The 18,547-nt window shown below is 45.6% G+C and overlaps 1 protein-coding gene across 7 annotated transcripts in view; it reads left to right on the top strand.

The window, feature by feature from the left end:
• Nucleotides 1-18,547, top strand: part of Pax8 (paired box 8) — a 56,015-nt gene that overhangs the window by 15,830 nt on the left and 21,638 nt on the right. For 3 of the 7 annotated variants that reach the window (XM_033761754.1, XM_033761752.1, XM_033761750.1), the window contains exons 3-6: nucleotides 14,469-14,634; nucleotides 16,453-16,650; nucleotides 17,899-17,987; nucleotides 18,309-18,440. In XM_033761754.1, coding sequence (XP_033617645.1) covers nucleotides 14,469-14,634; nucleotides 16,453-16,650; nucleotides 17,899-17,987; nucleotides 18,309-18,440 — 585 coding nt within the window. Of the gene's footprint in view, nucleotides 1-6,673; nucleotides 6,882-14,468; nucleotides 14,635-16,449; nucleotides 16,651-17,898; nucleotides 17,988-18,308; nucleotides 18,441-18,547 lie in introns of those variants that run through there. The other 4 variants (XM_033761753.1, XM_033761751.1, XM_010639474.2 and 1 more) reach the window with 2 other exon arrangements.

Genomic DNA, 18,547 nt, shown 5'->3' with positions numbered 1-18,547 from the left:
TGAAGCTTCTTATGTTGGTCCACTGAGGACACAGCATTTGTCCTTCCAGTACCTTCCCACCTGGTTGTGGGCAGGAGCTGACAGGACTGGGATGTAGTCTCAGGTCTGCTCCTAACTGGTTGTTGACAATCCATGTAACCTTGCAAGATGGCACCTTAATCTATAAATGGGGTTCACAATGCTAGCCCCATCTCCTTTGTAGGGTTGTTGTGAAAACACATCCCTGATACAACCAAATCCCAATAGATGTTTGCTGACTGGAATTAAATTTATGCATCACTGACCAGACCCCCAGCTGCTTTGGGTCTTAGTGACATGAGCTACAGAAATCAGGACCTGGAACTCACAAGGAGAAGAGGAAAAACCAACATTTGTCTTCCAAAACCTTTGCAGTTGCCCTCCCAAATCAAGAACCCCCAAATGAGAGCCTCGCATCTGGGCTCAACACTTAAAAAGATAAAAATGACAAGCAAACCAGCTGATAAGAAAATCCATAATCTTTCAGAGTATACCTTGGTTCCGAATAAATCCTGCCCAGTCCCTGTTGTCTTTTCCTCCATTCTGCCAAGATGGCACTAAGATCCCAAAGGGTCTGGGAAACAGTACAGTGAAGAGGAAGGGACCTAGGTCAGAAAATGTAACTATTGTTCTGGCCAGACAGCAAGTCTGTGACATTAGATAGGTCATCTCCCCTTCCCACCTAGGACACTCTTAGAAGTGTGCTTCATAGATAGTCCTGGATAGTCTTTTTGACTGCAGCCCTCTATGCCACCATGCAGATCATGCAACAGCTCGCAGGGCCCACCAGGTGCTTTCTTTCATCTTCCAGTAGCTTCAGTGCCACCCCAGTAGTCTTCTCATGGGGAATCTGCTCAAAGGCCCCACAGAGCTTTCTCTGTTCTGCTTTCTGGAGGTTTCTGCCCCATTCCTGAGCAGTCCCAAAGTTGCCAGTATTACAACTGGCAGGATCTTCTGTTCCATGGAAAATGGGGTAGAGATCTGCACCATTAAAGGTCACAGAGTCTGAGGAAGCCCATCTTATTCTCTGTACCCCATCTTTTCTCCCTCCAAAATCACAACCTGTGGACCTACAAGTGAAATTTCTCCCCCTCAGTCCCCTCCAGTTTTCTTCTGCAGTGTTGAGTGTGGCTTTAGAATAATCACCTTCACTGTGGTGCAAGATTCTAGGGAAGCAGCTGTTGACAGGTGTGGAAATTACAGATGTGCAGTTTTGTCAGATTTTGCTTGGTATGTTGCACTCAACAAACGCAGTTCTTCATTTATTCCTACCAGTTTTGCTGCTACCAGTCCCCTTTCTTGCCCTGCCTCAAGGCATTCGAATCATACATACTCAGAGACAGGGACAGGTGAAAACACACACTTATACACAACACACACACACAACACATACACACACAATCTTTCTAACTGTGCCTCTGATTCAGGCTTCAGCCCACTCTTTACTCCTTCCTAAGCTAGTCAATCATGTTATATCTTAGCATCTCAGAAGCATAGAATGCTGGGAGTTAGAGGCCACTAAGTTCAATTTTCTCAGTGAGGAAAGAGTCTTCTCTCTGCTTCATGTGGCATCTTTATATTTAAGACTCCTTCACACCTCTGTCCTCTCAGTCACATTGCCCCAATATAGTTGTTTGCTTTCAAACCCCCTCAACTCCCTCTCACTCTCCCTCACCCTTCCTCTCTCTTTCTCCCTTTCCCAACTCTACTCTCCATATTTCACTCTCCTCCCTCCCTCCCTCCCTCTCTCTCTCTCTCTCTCTCCCCCCCTCTCATGTTTCCATGTCCCACCAGGGGCTCTTTTAGTCACCTCTCTAATTTTCTCCTTACCTATCTCTTTTCAAATCAGTGCCCACTAAACCCATGTTTATAACACTAACTCTGAACTACAGAATCCAGCAGCACATGATAACATATGTCTTGGGGACCAGGGTTATTTACCATATAACCCCCATCCCCACCACACCCACACCCACCCACATGTATAAGCCTTATGGGTATTCCATAGGGCTGCTTATGGAAAGGAAATAGCGCAGATGAAGGGACTGAAAAAATTTTAAGTTCTATATCCCATCAACTTGTAATTAACTTGTAAGTCTATCAAAGGCAGGACTGTCTTCTACTTGCCCCTTCTGGAATGTTATTAGACAGGGTGTGGGCCTCACTGAATTGAAATCTAATGAACTGAAAAGTGCTTTAATATCAACTCATTTGTTAAAATACAGCATTCATAGCCACAGGCCTCTGACCCCAAGGGGAGCAAAGGAGCAGCAAGCAGTTTGTGCACCAGCACAGAGTATCAAAGTATGTGCTCAGCAGCTAGCCCTCGTTCCCAAATGCAAAGCCCTGGCTGTGGCTGTGTAGTCCAGAAGATCCTCCCTGCCAGCCCAGATGTCTGATACCAGGAGTCCATGGCCTCCAGGAAGCATAGTGGAAGGAGCCAGAAAGTGACCTCTGGTAACCCTCCAGGAGCCTCCACAGGAAATTTGTGCTCATTTAATTCATTAATTTTTCAATGCATATTTATTGACATCTACTGAGTAGATATAAACTCTGGGTAATCTCAGGAGGAGTTTTAGAAGTGCAGATTCCAAGACATCCTGCCAAAAGGATGGTTGGCTGACTGAGATGGAAAGTTCCAGAACTCAGAACTCCTCTGGTGACTTATACATGGTGTGCAATTGGGCCGGAAGCAGTGATCTGTTCCCTGAAAGGTGAGCCTAGGCACACCTGCCCTCCAGCTGCTCAGCATCCAAGCAAGGCCTGAATAATGAGACTATAGGGCTATGGACAGGATGTTAGCAGGGAGAGAACGTCCCTAGATATTTCTCCCAGCATGCCTCTTTGCTCAGATGCCCCGAGGCCCAATATAGGGGTAGATTAGCCACACTGAAAGCCACATCCACAGAGGGGCCTGCCCTCCTCAGGAAGGGGAGCAAGTGGACCTCCTGCTTGGGAAACAGTGTGAGTCTCAGCCATGGAGAGAAACTAGCCCATCTGCTCTGGTCTATTAGATAGAATTCACAGCCTTTAAGGAAGTTGACAAAGGCCTCTAGAAATCTTGTAGAGACCAATGAGTGCAGGTGAACTTGATGACACTGAGGCTCAGAGTGGCCTGCATGTCTCACATGCTTCCAGCTCTCTAGCCCTGGTGGGCCCAAGGCCTCCTGACTTTTGGAAAAGTCAGGGCCTCAGGATGAGCAGGGAGCCTAGAGGAATGCTGACATTTGCAGCAGCTTCATCCCTGGAAATCTACACAGGAGAGGACCCTTCCAGGGAAGGAGGTGACAGGGTTAATCTAGGGGCTGGGGGAGGTGGGGAGAAAGGCCTGGAAACCACACAGTGAAGTCAACCAGATTAATAGAGGAAGAGAGAGGGGGGTAGACCATTAGGAAGACAAAGAGAAAATCATGCTGGAGCAATAGAAAGGGAAATCTAATATCAACTAGGGAAAAATAAATGGAGATTAGGGCAAACAAATTAGCTTTAATGGGTTCAATGCTAATACAAGAATAACAGCCGAGCTGTGAATGCCTTTGAGGGGAAGATGGGATAAGGAACCTGAGCAGCCATGCAGGCAATAATGATTATGCAGGGAAGGGGGATGGCCAAAGGAGCCAGAGAGGGGGACAGAGGGAAGACTCGGGGTGAATGGGCAGGGAAGAGGGGACACAGGAGGGGTCTGCCATCTTTGACAGAAAGGGACAGGAGCCACAAAAGAGCTGAGAGCTGGTTACAGTAGGGAGGGGGCAGTCAGCATGGGGTGGAAATAAAAGAAAGCTAAGTAAATGGAAGACTGAGGACAGAGGAATAAAAACCCAAAGCAGAGGAGATTGGGAAGGAAAGAGATGGAGTTGGATGTAAACAAAGAGAATGGAGGAGAATGAATCTGCTTGGAAGAGAAGGGGGGAAAATAAAATAATTAGGATTATTCTCTGACTGAGGAAAATCAGAAGAGGAAAAATTAGGCCCCAATGAGAAGAAAACCTGGAGAGCATTCTGGAAAGTAGCCATGCTTGGTAGGTGGTGTGAGGGCATGCTTGCTCTCTGCAAAGCATCTGGCTCTACTTGGGTTAATAGGCTGCTGCCTAGTGTGGGAGCAGGATGGAGAGGGGCAGAAGCTACATGGTACAGAGCCTTCACTTTGGTGTCTGAGAGTCCTCAGCATGAGGCTTAGTTCAGCTCCTTTGTAGTGAGGCAGCCTTGGACAAATTACATACACACCATCACTGCACCTCTCTTATTACCTGCAGAATGGGGTGATATTCTTCCAGCCTCAGTGGGCTGTCATGAGAATTAAGTGGAAAGATGGATTTACCGTGCTCAGCTTGGCACATCACACAATGCTGCCTGTGGTGATTATTCCAAAATACTGACTGAGGAGTGGGGCTGAAGACAGAAGAGAAGCCTTCCTCCCTACCTCCATCCACTCCTGAAATACCAGCCAAGTTTGATCTTGCCCAGCTATAGTCTAATATAGTCTAATATAGTCTAATTCTTTGTCTCACTTCCTCTGCCTTTACCCAGCCCTCTTTCCTGGTTGGGGATTAAAGAACAATGCCAAGTCTGCACATTGCACCCATACCCTGGGCTGGTCCAAAACAAGAACATCCAAAATTCTGATCCTTCTTAGATACCCTCTTAGATTTTCCAGAACTTCAGACTATGGGAAATTAGAATTGATTCTCCTGGTTCTTTAAAGAGCATGGAAGGTCTGGCAGAGGAACAGAGCCCAGCAGACTAGGAGAAGCATCAACAAGAACACCACAAGTCAATAAATAACCACCTAGTCATGCGCTCCAGGAGGGGAAGAGTGAAACTGGCATTATTTCCTGCCCCTCAAGGCATTCATAATCATGCCTTCTCTCATCACTAAGGATTTTTAAAGAGTAAGGATTGAAAACAATCCAGGCAAGAAGAGGGGCAGATGGGGTGGGGGAGCTTTGTCTTTGCTAAGACATGAAAAATTAACTTGAAAGTAGTACAGAAAGAATCTAGCATAAAAATCCTAACCTTGGGCTGGTGATTTAGCTCAGTGGTGCTGCTACCCGCCTTGCAAGCAAAAGGATCGGAGTTTGATCCTTGGTTCCAACACACACACATACACACACACACACACACACACACACACACATCCTCCAAGAGGACAGTGACCCATCCATCTTGATCTCCTTCTATTCCCAGTGCCTGGGGCAGTGCCCATTATGGAAGGAGTGGTGGTCAAGGTGAACAGCATGCCTAGGAGGAGAGGCAGAGAGAAGTGAAGTTCATTTCAAGGTCATAAATTAGAGGTGAAGCAGAGATTTCCTAATCTCTGCCTAAACATTTTCAGAGAATGAAAATAAATGAACATATGAACCTCATCCACGCATCAGTGCAGGAGGGCAGATTTGAAAGCTGCTTATCAGTTTAAGCTGTTGTGAGAGACTAACCAAGGGGCCACTGGGCTGGCAGTAGAAGGATGGAGAATGGTAGGAGTTCTTTCTTTTTCCAAGTGGTTCTTGTGCTTGGATGCCTCAGAGTAACTGTTGATCTAGATTCTTGGTCTTCCACATCAGGCTCATGTGCCTGGGAGGACCAAGCCTGCAGCTCATGGACCCTTCCTTCAAGACTCTAGGTTTTGATCCCTCCAGGTTTTCTCTTGCTTCCTCCAGCACTAGGAGCACTACCTGAATCCTGCAGCTATTACAGGTTATGTATTCTTTATTTAAAATGTTTGGGACCAGAAGTTCTTCTAATGTCAGACTTTATTGGATTTTGGAATAGCTGAATATACATAATGAGATATCTTGTGGATGGGAGGTAAGTCTAAACATGACGTTTATTTGTGTTTCATATATACCATATACACATAAACTGCAGGTAATACTACTATGGATCAATATTTTAAGTGTCCCTCCCATCATACAGGTCAGGTATGAAACTTTTCATTTGTGGTGTGTTGTTGGAGCTCAAAAAGTTTTAGATTCTGGAACATTGTGCAATTTGGAATTTTTTTCTCCCATACCAGCAGTTTAACTCAGAATCTTATGCTTGCCAAGCACATATGGAACCACTAAGCTATATCCCTCGACCACATTCTGGATTTTTGATTGGGCCACTAAAGTTGCATCTCAGAGTTACATCTTTTCCTCCTTTATGTTCTATCTCCCACCCAAGAATTCCTTGTATTAAAACCCTTGTGTGGAAATTCCTAGGAATATGTTTCTCTTTTCTGACTGTGCCCTATCTGATACACATCTCTTATCAGAAGTCTGAGGAAAGAAAATTGCAGGAGTGATAATGTCTTTGTCCTCAGCTCCTTGGTAATGAGAACCAGGAACCAGTTTCTTTTGTACTGACTGAATCATGGCAGATTTAAAGGGCAACACTCCCCTTAGTATGAGTCAGAAACTTCTCTAATGTGATGTCTGAGTTCTCAGGAAGGGTAGCTTTCCACACCAACCCACTGCCCTTCCTATCTCCCTGGATATATGTTGAAATATTCCCCACAGAGCTATGAGCCCCATGAGGGCAGAGTCTGTGTAGATCACCAGCATCATGCTCCATAGAGCCTAAACAGCCAGAGCTAGAAGGAAAAGGCTTCTTGGCTTAGGATTGAAGGTCCATGTTAATGACAGTTTCCCAGTGATGTAAAGTGGTCACAAAAGTACTTATCACACGGAATGCTCCTGGAGAACATGTTGTCACAATCAACCATAATGGCCCTCATCAAAGTGTGAGCCCCACAGGTGTTCACACAATTGATGTTGACATCAAAGGCTTCTGCATTCATTCCATGGCTCCTTCAATAGCAAGGCAAACCTCTCTTTTCCTGGGCTGCAATATCTGGAGCTCCTTTTTTAAGAACTCGTGTCTAACATGTATGTGTCTGGGGAAAACAGAATCCTGTTTTAGGAAAAAAATGTGTGGGCCTTCATCCAATTTGTTATAGATCTGCCTTCTTCCCCTCTCATCTGCCCACTTTTCTTCCTTTCCCCCCCTCCTTCATTCCTTCCTTCCTTCTTTCTTCCCTTCCATTAACAAATTTGATCAGCATTTATTGGGTATATCCCGTGTACCAAGCATTACACTAGATATTATGGTTTCAGAGATAAAGAAGCCATGTCATCCCACAAGGGGAAAACATCTATATAGCAGGACATAGCCAGTGTATAAGCATGAACAAGGACCCAGGGCAGAAGTCAGAATCTCTGAAACAACAGCAAGCAATTTTTTGTTGCTAGAATATCAAGTTCCTGGCTTAGACAGGTAAGAAATGAGGTAGAGAGCAAAACCAGAGTTAGATCACAGTGGGCATTGACTGCCAGATTTAGTAGCTTGGATTTTACCATGAAGAAAATGGTGCCATGCATCAGAAGGGTGTTTAAACACAAGACAGACATGGCCAGACTTAGATTTGGATATGTCGTTCCCTGGCTGCGTGGTGAAAGGATGCTTTTGCAAGGTTGGATGGAGACTGACAAGTGCAGGTGACTAGATAACTTCTACTCACCTTCCACTCAGATTATGTTACTTAGAAAGAAATGCCTTGATTGCCTTCAACTAACTGCATCTCACATCCTTACCTCATTATTCTTTTACACCACACCTGATTCTATCCTTCTTAGCCCTTATCCCAAGTAGCAATTATACATTCATTTGTCCTTTACCTATTAAATATACCTATCCTAAGCTACCTACCAGTGGACTAGAAACTCCAAGAAGGTAAGAACAAATTCCATGTAATCAATTCTACCCAAGTGTTTGGTACATGGTAGATATGTAACATATATGTGAGTGGATGAATGAATTCATGGAATGCTGAGGAGAGACAGGATGTAGGCACTGGTGTAAATATTCAGGAGGCAAAAAAATAATGGTCTGATGAGTATTCCACATGGGAGTAATAACATAAGGCTATTGGTTAGTTCATATGGCATGTATTTACTGAGCACCTCATACAGCTTAATATTAAATAAAGTAGAAGCATCCCTGTCTTCATGGATCCTTCAGTATAGTGGGAGAAGACAGTCATTATCCATACGTACATTTATTTTAAAACTTTGTACCTACAAAAGCTATTAAATTCATCTGTGATGCCTCCCCACCCCCCTTTCCCTTGAAAATTTAACTTTATTTCTCTCCTTTTCAACCAAATTTCTCCAATAACAGGCATATTTGATGAATGCTATGCAAGAAAGGTAAAAGATATTATGAAGCAGCCAAACAGAGCCCTTAACTCACTTTGTAGGATAAAGCAAAGGCACCTGCTGAAACAACTCAGCGCTGAACTCCTTAGAATAAGCAGAGGAGATAAGAGGCCTTTATGGTGGAGGGAAGAGCATGTGCAAAGGCCTCGAGGTGGGGGACCCACTGATAGTTCCAAAGACAGGCAAAAGGCCAATGACAGTGAGTGTGGTGGAAAGAAGCCTGCAGAGGGCAGACTTTGTGCTTTCAGGGCACTAGTGTTGCCACTGACCAAGAAAACACTGGAGGAAGAGCCTCTTTATCACCTAAGAGGAGATTTCTTTCTTTCTTGTTTTAGGTTATTGGTACATTCTAGGTATTCAATACAGTTACGTTCATCACTGGGATCTTGCACCTTTACATGACAGATCTTGGTTCTTATTTTTTTTCCATGCCCCAGCCTTCCCTTCACCCCCTCCACCCATCCCTGTATACAAAGATATTGTTTTCATGTTTTTCCTACTCTCATATTTTTTCTTTTGTCTTCTTACCTTTCCCCTACCCCTCCCACTTCCCCTACTCTTTTAGACCTTTCTTCCTATTACATAATATCAACTATACATTTTGATTCTTATTTACATTTTTAGTGTTTCACATCAGAGAAACTATTCAGTACTTACATGTGTGTCTTATTAATTTCACTGAAGAGTATGACCTCAATGTACATCCATTTAGCTATAAATATCTCTAGTTTCTCATTCTTCTATGGCTGAGTAGTACTCTATTTTATTTTAAAAAATCTTTATCCAGTCCCCAGTTGATGGGCAATTGGGCTGTTTCCAAGTTTTAGCTATTACAAACTTCTTCATTGGTGGTGAGCGTGCAGACTGGTGCCACCACTGTGGAAATCAATATGGCTATACCTCGAACAACTAGGATTAGAAGTCCCGTTTGACCCAGCTATTCCTCTGCTGGGTATCTTCACAAAAGAATTAAAAGAATCATACCACTGCAGCATATTCTCACCCATGTTTATAGGAGATTTCTAGTAGGTTGACGAATATAAAAGTGGAGGGAAGACTAAATTAAAAACACTTGGAGTGCCCACAATGCCATCAAATGTTCAGTAAGTAGAACATTAAGAGTAGGCTCACTGGGGACAGCCTCACGCAGTGAGAGCAACACTGGCATTTTAGAGAAACCTGGGAACAAAACAGATATAATGTAACAAATGACAGAAATGAACTCCATTAAATGTATAAGGAACAGGAGTTGGCATTTCCATGGAAACCTCTTCTAGAGGGAGAACACAGCACCCTCCACTCTTACCACCCACCCATCACCAAGTGTTCAAGCACATGCTAAGCATGAGACATAAGAGTAAGCTGATTTTGAATAGGAAAAGAAGAAATAGATGCAATGGGAACAGCAAGTGTGACTACTTCTTAAGACATTTGATTGAAAACAATAAGAAGAAAGGGTTTTGTAGTCAAGGAAAGAACTTCTTCCAGGTAAGGCTGGGGAAGCAGCATAGACTAGTTTACTCATAGAACGTTGTAGAAAATGAGAAGTAAATAACATAAAAGACAATTTATGAAGCAGGTTTCCAGAATGGGTAGGAGGATGCGAAACCAATGAGAAGTAAATAAGAAACATAAACAGCAGTTTCACCTAGCTACTGTCTCTCTTCTCTGATCCACCTTAGGAGGACAAATGGGAGGCAGAGGCACTAGGGGGGAGGCAGCATGTTGGGGACAAAGCAGGTGCACGATGCTGCTTCCCAGCATGCCAGCCCCTTTTGTCCTAGTTCAAGTGTCTCATGATCCAGGTAGCTCACTGGAGTGGTGGAGTGATCTGGTATGTGAAGTTAGAACTCCAGGATTCCATGGTGACGACACATTTTCTTCAGGTGCAGTTGGAAATAGGGGCCCTGGCCTTTAATTCAGGAAGGCTCCAAGTCAAGGGTAGCATCTGGGAGGTTAAAGAGGAGAAACAGACCTGCAAGACAGCATGCTAGGGATGGTAACAACAACATCCAGGTAAGGGCATCCAAGACTGATGAGCATTGGCAAAGCAATAGGCATAGCTAGATTTGAAGCTTCCCCACCCTACAAGCAGCCCCTGCACCTCTCACTACACCTCTGCCAGGGCTCAAGCTCACACCCACCAGACCCTCTTTGAAACTAAAACAAAAATCTCCAGATAGTTAAATGAAAAATGTTGCAGACCAACACATTGAACCATTGCCACATTGGAGCTGAGCAGAGCTGCAAGGGTTGAAGCAGATGAAGAAGGAGGAAAGTACTAGAGTGTGAGATTTGGGGATACCACAGTGGGGAGTCCTAGGAATCGCTGTAACAACTACCACATGTAAAGCATTCTTTCATGGCATGTAGACCCTGAAGCACTGAGCAAACCCCTGGTGGACAAAGACAGAGCCCCTGCCCTTGAGGAATTCATAAAAGAATCTAAACTCATAATGCCGCTGTTCAAGTGCAATCAGTGCTACACAGGAACTTGTGCAAAAGGATGGTGGGGACATGAGAAAAGTAACCTCCTATCTTAAAAGTTTGATGATAGTGCATGTAATGAGAGTTTTAGCTTATGGGCCTCCTTTTTCTTTACCATGCCCAGTCCTCAGAGCCTTCTAAGGATGAAAAACTTACCAAAGGAAGACCTTGACCCTACCCAAATGTCATTTTTCCAAAGATTACATGTCTGCACACCAAGGTTTACCTAGAGTTTTGCAGAGCTTCAAATCTCTTTCTTCAGGAGGAGAGGGAACTAGGGATTGAGCCCAGATTCTTTGCACTGAGCTACATCATCAGCTTCAGCCCCATTTTAATTTTTATTTTATTTTGAGACAAGGTCTTGCTAAATCACTAAGTTGCACAGACTGGGCTCAGACTTACAATCCCCCTTCCTTAGCATCCTAGAGTGCTAAGATTACAGGATTTCACCACCTTTACTCTAGGACAACTCATCTCTGACCTGAAATCTCACATTTCCCAGACTGAGTACTCTGCACTCAGGAACCTGCTTTTATCCAGCCAAGTGGTCTTGTCCTCCTACACACCCACCCCTCCCCAACCACAATGCTCCAGACCCGCAGAGAGCCTTTGCTTATGAAGCATCAAACATCTTCCTGGTTCACACCTTCCCCCCAACCTGCCTCTCACCCAGCCAGGGGATTCCTACTCACTGCTGGTTTCCGGCCTCAAGGCCTGCCAGTCTGCAGAGCAGCACAGAAAGGGGCTCATCACAGTGGTTGCCAGGCCCTCCCCAGGGCAGGAAGGAAGCCCGCACCCACCACTGAGCATTTGGTGGTGACTCACTGAGGAGAGTGCACTCCCCCACACCGGACATGGGGAAGACAAAAGTCCTTCCATTACAGGGACTCACTTCAAAGACTCAAACCATGGGCAACCAATGGCCCTTTCCAAATTCCCCTTCCTGCCTGACCTACAACCACAGTAAAGGTCTTTCGGCTTCTTCAAAGAATCAAATAACTTAAGCATGGAGTTTTCCCTCTGCTTCCTTTGGAAACATTTTTCAAAACATGGAGTTTTCCCTTGGCTTCCTATGGAAACATTTGGTTTCTTCCTGGTCATTTCTCCCTGCATTTTCCCTCTGACCACCTATGGACCTACCAGCACCTAGACTGACTTCCTTCAAGGAACTTTGTGTGGTAATTCCCAGTTTATCTAATTGCATCCTTAAAAGGGTTTAAGTGCCTTGAAGGCCAGCCTTCTTGTTCCCAGCCCTTTGTACTTGAGTCATCATAGGTGCTTGGTTAATATATGTGTTGAGCTGAAAAGCAATGAAAACAAAACTATAGAAATAATATTCTTACAAGACAGTTGAGGGAGGAAGGGAATATGAGGAGTTATTCTCTTACATTTTATCTGGAACATCTGAGAAATAAAATTCTCAGTTCCATCCAAGAACTACTGATTCAGAAACTCAGGGCATTGAGTTCAGTGGTTTCAAACAAATCTCCCAAGTAATTTTAATACATGCTCAGTTTTGAGAGCAACCACTGTAGTCCTACAGCCAAGGTCAGGTCATAGCATGTAACTACATGAATATTAAAAATCAGAAAAACTTTACATTCATATAAAAAATTTTCAGCTAACTATACCTATGTCTTCTTACAGCAGGTGTTATAGGTCAACAGCAAGTGTAACCAGAAGTTCATTAAGCTCCATTAAATAGTTACAAATCCTATGGTTGAAAACATAAACAAAACCATTTTCTCAAATGATAGGACTAGATCAAAACCCCTTGGTTAAACACCCAGCACCAGTCCACCATCTGGGATACTCTGGAAGCCCCCTCAGACATCACCCGATGCTGGGGGAAAAGCATTCAGAGGGATGAGTTGCCTAGGAGGTGAAGCTGCTCCCAAGCTCACCCAGTGGCCTCCACCAGAACAATGGATCATTGTGTCCCTCATGCTGGGTGTTTGACCAAGGGGTTTTTCTTCCTGCCTTATTGCCCAGGGCAGAGGCTTATAGCCCTTTTTTTTTGTTTTTAAGGTAAATTGACTGTTCTGCAGAAGATAGTTTGGGCCCCTGAGGAGACATTTTGAGGCAGATCTGAATGTGCTAAGTCAGTGGGTGATAATGGGTACTGTGTGCCCAGCAAAAGCACTTCCCACCTTCGGCCATAAATAGTCTTAACTGGCTCACACAGAAAACCTGTGTGGCTCTTCCTTCCCCCTTGCTGCTCCCTCTGACTTCCACCTCCCACCCACCCAAGGTTCTGATCACCTCCTGGGTAGATTTCCCCCAAATTATAGTCCTGGTGTGAAAAGTTATCTTTCATACCTAATCCACAGCACCTTCAGCACAAGTATGCAGGGCCAACCCCATGCTTCTAAGATCACCTGGGTCACAAAACAAGGGCTTTACCTAGGAAGCTGAACTAAGCTAAGTCTTTAACTGTGATTGGATCCCAGCTCCTCCACATATAATGAGTCATTTAAATCATATAAATCAAGTCAGCAAAGTCTCCACATCCAGTCTCTTCACTGGAAAATAAAGACCTTGCTCCTGAAACTAGCCTGACATAACCCTAGTGATTTCATAGAGATGAATATGTTAGTTAACATAACAGATACCTTCTCTATTACCTTGAAGTCTGCACACATGCTATTCCCATTGCCTGGACAAGTTTTCTGTCTTCTGTCTCTCACTTGGCTAGCACCTCTTCACCATCAGTCTCAATTTAGACACTTCAAGTAACCCTTCTGTATATCCCTGACCAGGTGCAGATCCCCTGCCCAGATTCCCATAACCCTCTACGTGCTCCAGAATAGGTCTTCAGAGATGTGCATTGACTGTTTTCTGGTTGAGGCTCCTACTATCCTCAACCCTGTGAGACCAGAGGAGGTCTCGCCTCAGCATCTGTCAAATCTGCTCCATTGCCTATCACAAAGTAGGCACTCAATAGGTAATGGTTTTACCAGATGAATGGAAGATGAACTAGGGCCAGAGGGCAGAGGTCAAGTCATAAACACAGCTGTGACTTGGCTTATGTCATGGCTTGTCTGTATACCGTACAAACTTGCCTACAACATAAGGTGGCAGTCCTGCAACCCACTGGGATGCATCCTGGTGAGGTCTCTGCTCATTGTTTTCAGTGCTCTGATTGTTAGATAATGAAGCATCCTTGAGGATCACTAGGGTGTGACACCCCAAAACAGTCCTGGTCGACTCTTTCAATTCAGCCATAAGAGCTGTTTCTATTCTTCTGTGTTTGTGATGATGTTTTAAGATCTGGTTCCATGGTTTAAGAGGAGAAAGAGAAATGGGGAAACCCTGATTTCTTTCTGAGTCTTCATTTTCAGAAAAGCAAAGAAAACCCAAGACAAAGAAGGGATTTCTACCCCAAGGTCACCTGGCTCAGTATCAGTGTAGAAAGACCCTGAATCATTCCTTTCTCACATGCTTTTTCAGAAGAAGGAAAAAGATGGGGGATTGATATTTGGAATAAAGGGTTGAGGGTATGAAGGAGATAGGGCAGACCCAGTACCCCCTGTTTATGATGTTCGCTCTGCAGCCATCACATGGTTGAGGGAAATATAAGTCCTCCATACCATCCATGCCACATTCCCAAGGAAGGAGAAGCACCTGACCAAAAGTTCACAGTCACACACACACACACACACACACACACACACACACACACACACACACAGCACCCATACTCATGGTTATTTCTCACCCAACCTCCCTGCCTGACCCTGACAGCTGTCCCTGGGAATATTGTCATTTTAGGCCATGGAGGGCTGAACCAGCTAGGAGGGGCCTTTGTGAATGGCAGACCCCTACCAGAAGTGGTCCGCCAACGCATCGTAGACCTGGCCCACCAGGGAGTGAGGCCCTGTGACATCTCTCGCCAGCTCCGTGTCAGCCATGGCTGTGTCAGCAAGATCCTTGGCAGGTAAGCACGAAATTTACCATATACCTGCCTGCCACCCTCATGGCCACAAGCCCACTCACCCTTCCAGAAACCACGGGGCTCCCAATATCCAGCTTTGGCCCAAAGATCTGAAAATGCTGAGGCGGTGCTTTGGCTTGTCACTGCTCTTCTGTTGTTTTCTTATCCTTCCTTCTTCCTTCATTTCTTCCTTCTTTAGTTTCTTCTCTCTTTTCACTTTCAATCCATATCAATCCTTCCATGTACTCCTGAGGCAGGAGAACCCTTTCCAATGGTCCTTCCCCTGCTGAGAACTAGAAAAATGAAGCTCCTGGGAAAGGGACAGTTAGAGGTGGCTCCCAAAGTCTGAGTGTTTCAGGAGGAATGAGAGTTTGTGTATTTCCCACAGCCCCTGCAACAGAAGTACTGAGGTTGTCTGGTGAAATGTGTATTCCCAGGCCTAGCCAACCCCTGTGAATCAGTCTCTCAGGGGCCAGGGCCTGGATACTGTGATTCTTATTAAGTGGCCAGGCAACACTTAGGAACACTAAGGATTGAGGATCACCAATCTATAAGACTTCATGCAGTACTTACAGCCTGGCCATTCCTAGGAAACCTTAATTTAAACAATAAAAAGAAATCAGGATCTAGGCTCCAGCCCAGAACAATTTAGGAGGATGTCCCCAAGTTTAGGTACAGTGCTAGTTGCCTGTCAACCCAAAGATTCCTGTTCTCTGCATCCAGGGTTAAGAATGGCTGTCCAAAAGGTCAGGTGGGGCCACATAGTCTAGACTTCCACATAGCTCAACCTGAAGAATTAGAAGTGACCTAAAGTGACCCTACACCAGAGCACCTGGGGCTGACTCAGCTCTATGCTCCCTTCTTTTAACCCATGTGTGGACACAAGGGGCCATGCATGAACCATGGAAAGGCCTGGCTCCCTGCCTGATGCAGTCAGGGGAAAATGTGGCCTTTTGCTGGGGTCAAGAACAGGGGATTCCTGAGACAGGCTGTGAAGTCCAAGAAAGGAGATGAGCTCTAGATCCTAGTGACAAGCAAATGGAGTTATGGAGTTTTAAAAAGCCATATAGAAGAGAGTTAAGGGCTTCTGTAACCAGCAGAGGGGTGTATTGTAACCCAGGCCATGGTTCTGTCAAAGCAGCTAGTTGGGAGGGGCAGAATGGAGATGCGGAAGAGTGGAGGCCTCAGTTTAAGGGGCTGAACCTGGCCAGGGATCTGGTGGCTACAACTCGAGTCCAGGATAATGAGGCTCAACTTAAACCATGTAACCTAGAGGAACCAGTGAGTGGAGGTGAAGGATATAGCTCAGACTTGGACAGGGCAGGGAGCAAAAGTGAACCAGCAAGACGAGGCAAAGGGCCCAGTGACCCCAGCAAGCATCTAAGGGAGAGGTAAACCCAGGCTGGCCAAGAGAACCTCAATCACACTTTAGCCAAGAAAAAATGAATGGAGGAAGCTATCATTGTGAATTCTCACTGCACCTAATCCAAAATGTCCTTTTGTGCAAGGGAAATCTTTTGTGTCTCATATGATGACCCTGTAAATGCAAACTCAAAGGACTGTCCATGGGATGGAAAGGACAGAAGCCAGAGGAGGGCTTTAGCTGAGGGTTCTGGCTTGGCAGCAGTGTAAACCTACTCAAGCAAGGGAAACAGGAAGTTCTGGGTACGTGGAATGTTTGAGGCCAGCCTCAGGGCTGTCTCACTCTCATGTCTCTTCTCGGAAGCCTCAGAGGGCAGAGAGGCTCTGGTTAAGTTCCTGCCCAAAGACACCCCCCCTCCCACTTACTGGGTAATTCTCTGGGGTTCTCTATTGGAGTAGGTACTACGAGACTGGCAGCATCCGGCCTGGAGTGATTGGGGGCTCCAAGCCGAAGGTGGCCACCCCCAAGGTGGTGGAGAAGATTGGGGACTACAAGCGGCAGAACCCCACCATGTTCGCCTGGGAGATCCGAGATCGACTCCTGGCTGAGGGTGTCTGTGACAATGACACTGTGCCCAGTGTCAGCTCTATCAACAGGTGAGGGACAAAAAGCTCCAGGTTTTAGGGAGAACCTTGAAACCGACCAGAAGAAGGGCTCAGCTGGGGTGCAGCAGCTGCTGAAAGAGTCTTAAATTGAAAAGTCAGGCAGGCACACATAGGTCTACAGCATCACCCCTCCCTGCCCCCATACCATGGTCTGCTAGCTACAGCTTTCTTCCTCAAAAACCACATCTTCTTTTCACTCAACAAAAGAGTCGTCTTGAACTGGTCCTTTCTTGACCCCCTAGCCTGGTCCTCATTCAGGCATTCCAACATTTGGTTGGTCCTTCAATTATTCACACGCTATCTCAATCAATAATTTACTTCTTCCTTCATTAATTCACACAGATTTCACTCCTTTATTATTTGCTAGGCCCTGGAGACACACAATCCCTGTCCTTGGGGAGTTTACAGTCTAATGGGAACACAAGACATGAATCAATTACCCACACAAACTCCTCCAAGTCCCACTAAGAAGAGGAATAAGAAGGAATGTGAGCTAGTGTAGGGTGACTTGGTTTAGAGAGATTAGGAAAGGCTTCCTCTAAGCAAGAAACAATGAGTAGAAGTTAACTAGGTGAAAAGAGGGGGCAAAAAGAGCTCTGAGACAGCATATCCTAATAGGTTCTTTTACAAGAAACTGAAAGATAGCCAGTAAGCAGAAAGGGAGTGTGAGGTACACTGCAGATGTAGGAGATGTCCACAGAGGCAGCCCTTTAGGGGTTGGTGGCCATGTTATATATTCTTGCTGTTAACCAATGAGCAATGAAAGCTCTCGGCCAATTTTAAGCAGGAGACCGAAGTGCATTTCAAGAAAGCCCACTGTGGCTGCAATAAAGAGCATCAATTAGAAAGGGTCAAGAGTGGATAGGATAGGTCAGTGAGTGACCCCAGAAGGAGAGAGCTGGTAATGGCAAACACTAAGGTTTGACAGTGGGGTGCAAAAAGGAGTCAACTCTGGAGAGGTTAACAAGGTCAAACCTACAGAATGTTGTGGTGGGTTTGATAGAGAGGCGAGGGAGACAGATACATTTCTGCCTTGAGCAATCCATGGTGCTAATCATGAAACAGGGACACAGTGGGGGAACCATGTGTGAGAAGCGGGCCATGGATTTGATAGTGGATTAACCGAGTTGGTGATTCCTTGGAGATACCCAAGTGAAATATCAGAAAGGTGATTGGTCTGGGCAGCCACAGTCCTGTTTCCTCCCCCTTTCTCTAAGGGCCTTTCTGCTTTTCCCACAGAATCATCCGGACCAAAGTGCAACAACCTTTCAATCTCCCCATGGACAGCTGCGTGGCCACCAAGTCTCTGAGCCCAGGACACACACTGAGTGAGTACTGAGACACCTGGATGCTCACACACTCCTCACACACACTCTATCTTTGTACCCACAAAACACAGAGACACATAAACACACCCAGGTACTCAGAAAGCCAATGTGTGGGCTGAGCTGTTATGATGAGATATGGCCCAGCCTGGCTTCCTGAACTACTCAGTGAAATGTGGAGGAGGGAGAAACACTTCAGTCAGCCTTGACCCTGAGAACCTCTCCATCTGCTCACCCTGGAGCAGTGACTTCTACCCCTCTCCAGGACTAGGAGAGGTGCCACACCCATGTCCTGACCTTCCTTCTCCCTCTCACCCCCTGCAGTACCCAGCTCAGCTGTCACACCCCCCGAATCACCGCAGTCAGATTCCCTGGGCTCCACCTACTCTATCAATGGGCTCCTGGGAATTGCTCAGCCTGGCAGCAGCAGCGACAGCAAGAGGAAGATGGATGACAGTGAGTGTTACGGGGGCACAGGTGGGGACCTAGAGGGGTGGCTACAGGAGGGCACTGTGCTCAGGCTTTGTTGGGAAAAGAAGCCCTTCCTTTTAGGGCCCAGGACT

This window comes from Fukomys damarensis, unplaced genomic scaffold (assembly GCF_012274545.1).
Source record: "Fukomys damarensis isolate Sample0158 unplaced genomic scaffold, DMR_v1.0_HiC HiC_scaffold_9, whole genome shotgun sequence".
NCBI classification, from domain to species: Eukaryota; Metazoa; Chordata; class Mammalia; order Rodentia; family Bathyergidae; genus Fukomys; species Fukomys damarensis.
The sequence above is the reverse complement of the archived record's forward strand: the minus strand, read 5'-3'. Positions and strand labels throughout refer to the sequence as shown.